The sequence below is a fragment of the Vicia villosa genome, linkage group LG3 (assembly GCF_029867415.1).
Source record: "Vicia villosa cultivar HV-30 ecotype Madison, WI linkage group LG3, Vvil1.0, whole genome shotgun sequence".
Taxonomy (NCBI): Eukaryota; Viridiplantae; Streptophyta; class Magnoliopsida; order Fabales; family Fabaceae; genus Vicia; species Vicia villosa.
In genome coordinates, this window is record NC_081182.1 from 34,715,208 (window position 1) to 34,727,371 (window position 12,164).

At 34.0% G+C, this 12,164-nt stretch overlaps 2 protein-coding genes across 2 annotated transcripts; both read left to right on the forward strand.

Moving 5' to 3' along the window:
* Window positions 1-5,733: 5,733 nt before the first annotated feature.
* Window positions 5,734-6,624, forward strand: LOC131657862 (uncharacterized). Its single transcript, XM_058927215.1, has one exon. The coding sequence runs from the start codon at window positions 5,734-5,736 to the stop codon at window positions 6,622-6,624; it is 891 nt and encodes a 296-aa protein (XP_058783198.1).
* Window positions 6,625-8,148: 1,524 nt separating this feature from the next.
* On the forward strand, window positions 8,149-8,790 carry LOC131657863 (uncharacterized). The gene has a single exon (XM_058927216.1). It carries the CDS (start codon window positions 8,149-8,151, stop codon window positions 8,788-8,790), a length of 642 nt encoding a protein of 213 aa, XP_058783199.1.
* The last annotated feature ends 3,374 nt before the right edge of the window (window positions 8,791-12,164 follow it).

Below are 12,164 nucleotides of genomic sequence, written 5' to 3' on the forward strand. Positions count from 1 at the left end.
TTAAACGGTAAAATTTTGACAGTTAAATTATTAAATTAAAAAAATAATAATATTTTTTGGGTTAAGTATATTTTTGGTCCCTGTAAATATCTTAAATTTCATTTTTAATCCATATTAAAAAAATGACACATTTTAATCTCTATAAAATTTTTATGCATGCAGTTTTAGTCCATTTAGTTTTAGTTGCTGCTATTTTTTCAAATTTTGAAACTATTTAATTATCTTTAAACTTTTAAATTTTTGAATAATTTTTTTCATACGTGTTTAGAATACTATAAAATATTTCTTTATTAAATTATAGAATTTTTTAAAATGAGAAGAATTAAATAAGAATTTTTTAAAATTCAAAAGATAATGATAAAAGTAATGCAAATCTCGACTTAGAAATCAAATTTTTAGTTCTTTTTTTTCGAGGAACTTTTTATAACGTTCTAAACATGTCTGTAAAATAATCATTCAAAAATACACATCGGTTTAACAGTAGGGACTAAAACTACGTGCATAATAATTTTGTGGGAACCAAAATATGTCATTTTTTTTAAAGGGACTAAAATCAAAATTTGGTAATTTTATAGGGACCAAAAACATATTTAACCCTATTTTTTTGGACATAAATAATCTTATCAATGTTTTAAAAATCAGATCGGTCAATTAACTAATATGGGTAATGAATTACTGATTTATTGGTCGAATCACTGAGTTATTAGTCGATTCACATGAGTAAACTAGATTAAATCGGATAATTTTATCTCTAAAAATTGATTAATTGACCTCTATAACAAAATTATATTATTATTAAACGACTCGATCGGATAATTTTATCTCTAAAAAAATCACAACACCTACATAATTTCAAATTTTTGAAATATAATATTTTTTATAAGTTCAATCTTTAAATTTAAATTTTAAACATAGTCATCACACAAAATAAAATAGTACAAAATACAAATTCAAATAAATTTTTAACGAAGTTTAATTGCAATAATAAATTTAATAATAAATTTAATTCTAAGAAGAGAAAGTTGTTCCGAATAAATTTTATGCAAAATTTACTCATCTTTTAAATTTATTTTTAAAAAAGTTATCAAAACGATCTCCTTTGTTCGAGAAAAAAATTAAATAAGCATGTAATTTGCTGGTTTTCTAAAATCGTCAATTCACCAATAATATAATATGTAGATTTTATTTTATTTTATGGTGTGCAGGTGCACACGTATATCTGCCTTGGGGTGTTCGGACCATGTTCGAATTCTTAAAATTAAAGACAAATAAATTCATCATTTAATTTGAAGGTGGACAATCAATTCATGATAGGTCCACTTTCTCTCACAACATCAAGCATGTTATCACGCAAAAATGTAGGAGCAGGGGCTGCTTTACTATGCATTTCTATCCCATTAGGGTGATTTGTTTGCATAGGCTCCGTAAAAGTATAAACCCTAACTGCCTTTTCTCTCCAAAGGAGAATGAAAATGACACATGTTAACTTCAACACTCATACTACCAAAAAGCTGTTTTTGAAATGCATGCTTATATGAACCCTTTCAACTTGCATGCCGAATTATTTGTTTGTAAATACATGATGAGGATGAAATGAAGTCACAAGGGAATGAAAGTGATGGAAAAGATAAATAAATGCATGTTTGAAAAGTAGGAATGCAAATGCAGAAATGCAGGAAAAAATTAGAAAGAAGGTGGACCCAGTGATTGGAGTGATGCATAAGTACACCTACAAACCTATCTTCCTACTACATATCTTAGAAAACCAAATTAACCTTAATTACATTTATAATTAAATGTGTGTTGTCTTCACAAATGCAAGAGAGGATAGTATAAGGACTATTACATTGTGATGAAAAGTATAATGCTAAGTCATATGTCACAAGACAATTTTTTTATAGACTCCTTTGAGTTGAAAACCTGCAGAAAATGCCAAAATACCCTTTGGAGATTCTGTTAGAACAATACTTGTTCTGATCAATATTCTGTGTTTTGATGATAACATTATATATGAATTTTGTATAAGATAATGTGGTACTCTAATCCTTTCCATTTTCCATTTCAGAAAATATATAAAGAGTATGCACAAATCAGCGCTCAGAAGCAACTGACAAAGAAGGTTCTGGATGGCTTCATCAGAACATGCTCTGGCAAGACATCAGAAGATGGTCAAGCAGAATTAAAACATGAACTGAAAGCATCAGAAGAATGAAGTCAGAAGCAGAAGCTCTGAAGTTCTGATGGTATCACGCTCAAGCTCTTCAAAGTCAGAAGACAAGAAGATGCTCTGCACCAAAGCTGTTGACTCTGATATTCAAACGTTGTTATATACAAAATCTGAGTCCAGAAGAAAGTACAAGATGAAAGGCTGAAACGTCTAATCTCTGACTGACAAAAGGAACGTTAGAAGCTACAAAAGGCAAAGTCAGTAAAAGTAGGAAAAGCAAGACTCGAGGTAGTTGACAAAAGTGTGAAACATTAAATGCAGAGCTGTACTATTCACGCAATGCATTAAATGCTCCCAACGGTCATTTCCTCTCAGTGCTTATATATAGAAGTTCTGATCAGAAGCAAAATAGAACACTTGTGCAAATATACTGAAACACTGTCAAAATTAAAGCTCACGAACTTCATCTTCAACCTCACAAACTCTTGTAATATTTAGTGAGTGTTAAGCTTAGAACTTAAGAGAAATATCACTGTTGTGATTACAACTTTATTAAAAGCAATCTATACTCTTGTAAACGTTATTTTTACATTGTTTGTAAAAGGTTCCTAGAGTGATCAAGTTGTGATCTGTAGACTCTAGAAGAATTCCTAGAGTGATCAAGTTGTGATCTGTATACTCTAGAAGACTTAGAAGGTTTCTAAGTGGATAACCATTGTAATCAGTTGGATTAGTGGATTAAATCCTCAGTTGAGGTAAATCACTCTAAGGGGGTGGACTGGAGTAGTTTCGTTAACAACGAACCAGGATAAAAATAATTGTGTTTATTGTTTTTATCTTCCAAGTTTTTGAAGTCACACTTATTCAATCCCCCCCTTTCTAAGTGTTTTTCTATCCTTCAGATTCATCTCTGAAAAAATCAGGATTTTGATTAATTCGGAGATGCACGCCAAAATCGAGATTTTGATTAATTCGGAAATCCAAAAAAATAAAAAATATAGGATATTGATTAATTCAGATATCATAAAATTGATATAATTTATAAGTTATGAATATTAATAATGATAATTATACGGTTGATATTTCTATTCTAATTCCAATTATAAATTAAAAAATAAAACTCATAAAAATTAAAAAAACAGTAAATAAATATCTTTATTATTAATTTTATATATAATTACTAAATCTATGGCGAATTCCACTTCTAGCTCCAGCGGCAAGTCAAAAATATTTTTAGAAAAACATCAAGGAAACACACACCACAAGCATATCACTTTCCCTAACATCACTCTCCACTCTCATAGAAACGAACATCAAAAGCACGTAATCATTCTCCCTTAAATACATCTCAACTTGACTGACAGACATGAATCTATAATTCGTTCTCTCTTCGGGTTCAGAAAATAACACAATCTCAACAACACCTGCACTTTTGCAAACAGCGGCAGGCTGAACCAGCCCTTCATACTTGAAACATCTCAGAGAAGCAAAAGCTTCTCCCCCACTTATTTCAATCCCGCTCCTACTGGCAAGTGGTTTGAAAAACAAACAAGCACCGACGGTGTTTCACACACGTGTCACATATTAGGGAACAGACAAAATTACATAATCTGACCAGATGGACCGACCTGCTCTGATACCACTATGTAACATCCTAAACTCTGAAACTTTATTTAAAAGAATTAAACAACAATTTAGGATGTCAATTTCAACGAACATGCATACTTTCTCATTTTTAAATCAAACATTAAACTCACAGCGGAATAACAACCACAACATAAACTTTATTTGTCACTTTAAAATAAAAACTTGAAATTAAACAACATAACCCATAACTAATTCAAAAAAAAACTCAGTTAACAAAATCGTCCCAATGATTCTCCTCAACATAGACCAAGACCTTCACTCATGCAGTCTCAACTAATATTGAGGCCTAAAGCGAACTCTACGAATTTGGCCTTTATAAAATTACTTTTTATAAATAATTTAAATAAATTTTATTTTTCGAACTTTTTGAGATGTCAAATCATTCAATAAATTATCATAATCGATTTCTTGTAAAATTTCTTTTTCAATAGATAATAAAACTAAACCATTTAAAAATGGGGAGCTCGAGGGGACGAGGGAGGCCGCGAAAACTGGTTCCATCGTCACTGGCAACACCGGCGGAGCAGCCCATTGACAATCAAAAGGTGGAAGAAGGGGGAAGCAAGGGAAGTGGAAAGAGTAGCGCAAATACTCCCAGTCTAGAGGAGGAGACGAAGGAAAACCCTAAGTCTGAGGAGAAAGGTGTGGAAAGTGTGGTGGAGACGAACCAAAGAAAGCTGTGGGTGGATGTGATCAGTGGCAACCGGATACAAGCGAATGTAATGGAAATTAAGTTTGTAGCACCTACAATTGTTGAAGGAGAAGTTCATATTGAAATTGAATATGACGATGTTCGCTCATAGGTAAACTATTGGGAAAACTCTTTGTTCATGTATGTCATAGGGAAAGACCTAAGTATGAACACTGTGAAGCAATTCATGTTGAAATTCTGGAATTTTGTTCAAACCCCTGAGCTATTTTACAATGATGAGGGATACTTCAAAGTGAAATTCAGATCCGGGGAAGATAGGGATATGGTGATGATGAAAGGACCTTATACGATTCAGAATATGCCGATGCTTCTTAGATTATGGCACCACGATTTATGCTTGAAGAGAGACATGCTTCGTACGATTCTAGTGTGGGTTAAATTGTCTCAGCTGCCTTTCTATCTCTAGGGGTAAAGAAGCCTTAGCAAGATTGGAAGTGCTCTAGGGAAGCCGCTCTTCACTGATGAGTGCACAGCTGCTAAGCTAAGAGTGTCTTATACGAGGATATTGGTTGGAATTAATGTAACTCAGAAGATTGCAGAGTTCATAAGTATAAAGGATAGTGAAGGAAGGATGATTAAGCAACCAGTAGAGCTGGAACGGAAACCTTTGTACTATGAGGTGTGTAAAAGAGTAGGACACAAGTGTCAGCAAGGACCTCAGAGGAAAACATGGATTGCCAAACTTGTTTCAAGTAATAAAAAAGAAGATGGGGCCCTAGCAGTAACAGAGGGAGGGCTGCAGGGTGATGAGAAAGAGTCAGATACAAAGGACAAAGAAGATGAAGGTTGGATAGAGACAAGACCAAGCATAACTGATAGAGGGAAAAAGCCTATGGATTACCCTACAACTGTTGACTGTCATAATGGTTTCTCTTCACTAGGGGTTTTGAATGATCCTATAGTGGGCCTAGCTATAACATGATTATTTCCTGGAATGTGAGAGGCATTAATAAGGCTGGCAGGAATAAGGAAATGGGCCATAGGCTTAACTCACTGCAGCCAAACATAGCTATTTTAGTGGAGACTAGAGTTAAAGAAGCAAAAGCTATCAACATAAGGAATAAATTGGGCATGAGGTGGTCCTATTTTGACAACTATAGTAGACATGGTAATGGAAGGATATGGATACTGTGGGATGACACAAAAGTTCAAGTGAATAAAATGCCAGACTCTGAGCAATTCATCCATTGTGAGGTGTGTACTATAGATGGGAGATTGGCTTACTACAATCTATGGGCTAAACCAGGTGCAGGGGAGGAGACAATTGTGGAATGATATAGAAGGATTGCAGAGAGGGAGCCCTGGGTCTTGGTGCCTTATTGGAGATTATAACAATGTTAGGATTACTAAGGATAGGATTGGTGGCAGTACTGTGCAGGAAAAGGAGTATATTGATATGACCAATATGATGAATAAGGTGGGATTGTTTGAGATGGATAATCAAGGGGATTATTACACTTGGTCTAATAAACACAGTAATGGAGTGATATACTCAAGGTTCGATCGGGTGTTGGGAAATGTGGATTGGTTCATGCATCAAAAGGACATTATCTTGGTTAATATGGAGGCAGGGATTTCTGATCATAGTCTTCTTTGTTTAAAGCAAAGTATCAACAGTAAACCAAAAAGATCTTACTTCAAATTTACGAATGCAGTGACTGATATTGAAGGGTTTAAGGAGGATGTTGCTACAAGCTGGAATGAACCTATAGATGGAGGAGCCATGTTCTGCCTTTGGAAAAAATTGTTGAGATTACAACCTATACTGAGGAAGAGAAGTAAACCTCTGGCTGCTATTAAAGATAACATAAATAGAGCTAGAGAAGAGCTTGATGCGGCACAAAAAGATTTAATCAGTGAGAGAGGGAATTGCCAAATCATAGAGAAAGTAAAAAGATGCACTGAAGAGGTTCTGAAATGGAATGAACCGGATGAGCAGCTTTTAAGACAAAAGGCCAAAATAGATTGGATCAAGAAAGGGGATGGTAACAACTCATTTTTTTATGCATCTATTAAAACCAAGAATATGAAGAAGGACATTTCTATGTTATACAAGTCTGATGATACTCTCATTAATGATCAACAAGACATAGAGTAGGAGATTATGGAGTTCTACACAAACCTATTAGGCACTGCTAAATCTAGGCTTAAGGGGATTGATGTGGAGGTTATGAGGAATGGAAGTCAATTAAATATGGGCCAGCAGGATTATCTCAGCAACCCAGTAAATGAGGAAGAGATTAGGGAAGCCTTGAAGAGCATTGGTGATATTAAAGCCCCGGGGATTGATGGATATGGAGCCAAGTTTTTCAAAAAAGCTTGGAGTATTGTAGGGGAAGATGTAACCAAGGCTGTGAATGAGTTCTTCAATAAGGAGAAAATGTACAAAGCCATAAACTGTGCCCTGATTGTCTTAATTCCTAAAACAAAATAGGCCAAAAATATTAGAGACTTTAGACCTATTGCTTGTTGTACAACTGTCTACAAAGTTATTTCCAAGATTTTGGCTAGAAGGCTTAGTGGTGTTTTGAACAACATCATCCACATGAGCCAGGCAACATTTGTTCCTGGTCAGCACATACATGACCATATCATGTTGGCTTTTGAGACTATTAAAGGATACAATAGGAAAGGAGGCCCTCCAAAGTGTATGTTACAGTTAGATATTCAAAAGGCGTATGACACGGTGGACTGAAAGGCTTTGGAGGATATCATGAAAGAGCTGAGCTTTCCCTCTCAGTTTATTAGATGGGTCATGGTTTGTGTCAAGACTGTATCTTATCAGGTGAATATAAATGGAGTCTACTCCAAGAAGCTGATTGCAAAGAGAGGGCTTAGACAAGGCGACCCCTTGTCACCTATTCTTTTTGTGCTTGTGATGGAGTATCTTCAGAGAATTATGGCGAAGTTGAATTCCACCCTTGGCTATAAATATCATTCAAAGTGTGAAAGGATTAAGCTGGTAAACCTTAGTTTTGCGGATGACTTGTTACTGTTTTCCCGTGGGGATGCTACCTTTGTCAAGCTGCTTATGAATATTTTTAATCAATTCTCAGATTCAACAGGTGTGGTTGTAAGCCCAGACAAATGCAAAGCGTATTATGGAGGGATTGATGAGGACACCAGACTGGAAATTAATAGAATCACGGGCTTCCTTGAAGGGTCCATGCCGTTTCGTTACTTGGGGATTCCGTTGGCTAGCAAGAAGCTTAGTGTGCAGCAGTGTATGCCACTGATTGACAAGATAGTTGCAAGGATTCGACACTGGACTTCTAGAACGCTGAGCTTTGCTGGTAGATTTTTGCTGATTAAAAGTGTCCTGTTTGCCATAACAAACTACCATTTGAAGTGCCTCTCGCTGCCCAAGCAGATCTTGAAGAAAGTGGATTGCATTTGCAGAGTGCTCTTATGGACTAGAAAGGATTGCAAATCCAATAAAGCCCCGGATGCGTGGGAAACTGTCTGCTCACCAAAGAATCATGAGGGCCTAAACTTGATTAATCTGAGGGAGTGGAATTGAGCTAATCTGATCAAGCTGGTTTGGAACTTAAGTGGTAAGGCGTATAGCTTATGGATTAGGTGGATCAATGCGTATTATCTGAAAAATAATGATGTAAAGACCATGACTACTAGCAGCTCCAGCTCATGGGTTTTTAAAGCAATTATGAAGCAGAGAGATGTTATTGAGAAACATCACATGTGGAGCACAATTCTGAATGCAGAGAAGGTAAAGATCAGAGATATTTACATGAATCTTATCCAAGATCAAACTCCCAAACCGTGGAGGAGGATTTTGTACGACAACGGAGCCCGGCCTCGCGCAAAGTTTATCTTATGGCTAGCTTGCCATGGGAAGCTGGAAACAAAAGAAAGGTTAAAGCGTTTTGGCATTATGGATGATGATACATGCAGCCTATGCAGTGCACAAGAGACTCAAAATCACTTGTTTTTTGAATGTGATGAAATGAAAAGTATGTTGAAACAGGTTTTGTCTTGGATAAAGGTGCAACATTCTCCTGGTATTTGGGATGAAGAAATTAACTGGCTCAGATTGAATGCTAAAGGAAAGGGGTGGAAAGCGAAAGTTCTGAAAATAGCTTATACGGAAACAATCTATAATTGTTGGTTATACCGGAATGATAGATGTTTTGGGAACATTGATAGTAATAGAGGTATAGTGGATAGAATTATAGATACGATTATATACCGGGCATGGTTAAATCCTAAGCTAAGACATCATGTTAGTGTGTTCATGATGCCTTGATAGAGGGTTTGGTTTTTAGTGTTGTTGGGATGGCGGGATCCTTTTGGATCGCCTTGTAATTAACGGTTTTTTGGTTAATGAAAGTAAATCTTTTTCCAAAAAAAAAAACTAAACCATTTAATATTTGTTGAGTCATTGTTGATCTTAGATTGAATTTTATTAATTTTTATTTTTGAAAAACCACGTTTTGGAGAAGCAACACTTACAGGAATTGCTAATATTATTCTATAAGCAATATATGCATTTGGAAAATAATCAATTCTTTTTACATAAATAAGTATGTCAATTGATGTATTATTTTCTACATATATAATTTTTTAAAGATGTTTATTTCTGTAAATAAATCTAATCCATTAATATCTGAGTTTTTATTATGTTTTTAATGAACGTTCATGATTAAGACAATTTTCTTTTAAATTTTTATCATCTAATGACCTTTTTCTCAATGCTAAAAAAAATCCAAACACGTCATTATTGATAAGTGCAAATTGTAGCTATTTTTGCATATACTTTTCAGTGCACTTATCGACTCTTCATTGTTAATTTCGATTGAATAAACCCAACTTTGGTGTAAATACGTATAGTTTGCGTATACTTGTGTTTTTGATTCATTTATGTACTGTTTGATAGTTTTCCATTCATTTTGTAGGTATTGAGGCGTATTTGGAGCATGAACAATAAAGTGTTGAAGACGCGACTTCAAACGCGCGATTGTGAGCAACGGAAGCAACTAATCAACGAATAAGGCTCACAATCAAAGTATAAAAAATCATCAATTTTGTTGATATTTTGTCATTTTTAGATAGGAAATTGAATAAGCTTTCCAACGCTTCGAATCGGGTGCAAATCGGAGTTACGATTCTCAAGTTATGGCCAAAACAATGATGTTGCTACTAGTGTCATTCGCCTGGCGAATGACTGGCTCGCCCGACGAATCTGGATGGACAGAAGTGCGTTAAAAGTGGCAAAAACACATTTTTTAGGTTATGGTTTGGGTATTTTTTGCTCCCACTCCATCACCAAACATTTTTTAGGTAGATTAGCTTAGAAAACAACTATGGAGCTTGCATTTGGAGGATTGGAGGTGGATTGATCATCAATCGGAGCTGACAAATCGGGAGATTTTCGGTTCATTTCTCTTCTTCTTTGTGTATTTCTCTTTGGTTGAGTTTTGTATATGATTTTACTTTGAACTCATGTATATTTGTTGATCATGGTGTTGTATAAGGTTTGCTTTACAAATCTTTGTTGATTGTTGTCTTAGATTTTTGCTCTATGCTAGGGATTTGGGTTGTTTTAGAGATAGACTTCTTGAATCCTTATCTAGGATAATTATCTGTTAGTTTCTATATTTTAGAGATAGATTTAGAGCTAACAATCTTTATGGGTGTCGAAGCTTAATGCCTCTGTGTTAGTTGTGTCGGTTGAGAGATCGTCAATACGATTGATATGGATGTCTGCTGTGTTGTTGAGGTGTGCTGAGAGATCGTCGCCGAGATGATATAGTAGTTCTCTCTACTTTGGGTTAGAAATGACTTAGAGTGTGAGCGATGCCGGATGACATTGATGAGTATTGTAGGTTGAGTGTAACTGGTTGATAAGTTTAAGTTTGTGAGAAGTAGATTATATAACAGGCTTGATAAGTCTCTTCTTTCCGAAGAATGAATTCTTCTGTGTTAATATTTACTTTTCCGTTTTCATATTTAAATTCATTCAAAACCAAACTCATAACTTTGGAAACTATAGAACGACAGTTCAATGCACTAGTCCCTGTGGAGACGATAAATTCCCGGATAAATATTTTCAAAACTTTTGTTGCTTGCCGCTTTACCGCTTCAGCAATTATACAATTTAAATTTTTCAAACCTATTTTAAAATGAAGTAATTGCTTTTTTTAGTATGTGTAAAAATAACCAGTTTTAAATAATTTATGGGGAGGTTTAACAACTTCATTATTTATATTCTCACCAAGTTATTTCTTTAGTATAAGTGAGAGCAGTTTCAAAACCATGTTCTATATATTTTTCAATAAATGTAACTAGACATTTCAATTGTTCTATAGCAACATCAATACGCATATCTTTGGATTGAAAGTTTTTACTAACTGAATTCACTACATACAATATCTCATACCAAATAGTCATTCCCAACAAAAACTCAAAACTTTCAAGCTCATAAGTTGTAAAACATTCAACTTCATTTTTTATTCTAGGATCGTCGTTAACTTCGCTTAATTTCAATAAAGCATCTCTTATTTGTGAAGTTTGAAATCTCAAAGGTATAACACTTTCAATACGACTTTTCCAACATGTTTGTGACATAGAATTAAGAGTTAGGTTAGGGATATGATCTTGTAGAACTTTTCATCTTTTAGTAGAAGAAATAAATATTATATAGATTCGTTGTAGCACTCTATAAGAGATGTAGCTTTAAGACATTAATTAGCCATGTCATAAAGCACAAAATTTAGACTATGGCAACTACAGGGAGTGTAAAATGATATAGGATTAATGTCTAAAAAATCTTTTTTGCACACTTTGATGTTTTTCTTTTATATTAGACCCATTATCATAACATTGTCCTATGTTGTTACTAATATCAAGTCCAATAGTATTCATTGCATTTATAATAGCATCAAAAGGACCTTTTCCAGATGTATCATCTACGTTCAAAAATTCTAAAAAAAAATTATGAGATTTGTATTGAGGTTAAATAAATATCCACACATCGTACTCTAATAGACATTTTCTTTTGATGACTTACATCGGGAGTACAATCAAGTATGATTGAAAAATATTTTGCATTCATTACTTTTTCTATAATTCTTGTTTTAATTTAATTTTCTAGCAAAGATATCAATTCATTTTGTATATTATGTTCATGGTAATGATTATGAATTTCTTCTTCTTTAATTCTACGAATGTGCCCTTGCATTATTGGATCAAATTCAGAAATCATCTCGATTATACTTAAAAAAATTCCCATTATTTTCTTTATTAATCTTTCCGCTTACTCTATGAAAGGCCAAATTATTTTTTTCAAGAGTTTTAACAACTGCAATAAATCTGAATAAAACATTTCTTCAATGTTCTTTATCTCTATTTACTACTTGTTCTTGAACATATTTGTCAATTGTTTTATTTTTTAATAGTCACGTTTCTAAATCAACCCAAGAACTCGTTTTAGTATCGTGTTTATTAGATATCTCATGATTCCTTAACTTAAAACTAATATTTCTCCAATGTCTACTTCCTTCATTGCCTAATTTACCTAAACTATAAACATTGTTACACAATTTAATTTGCAACAAAAACAAAATGCTTTATCTAAAATAAAATAGTATTAATCCTCGCTATGGTTAAATTAAAAATAAA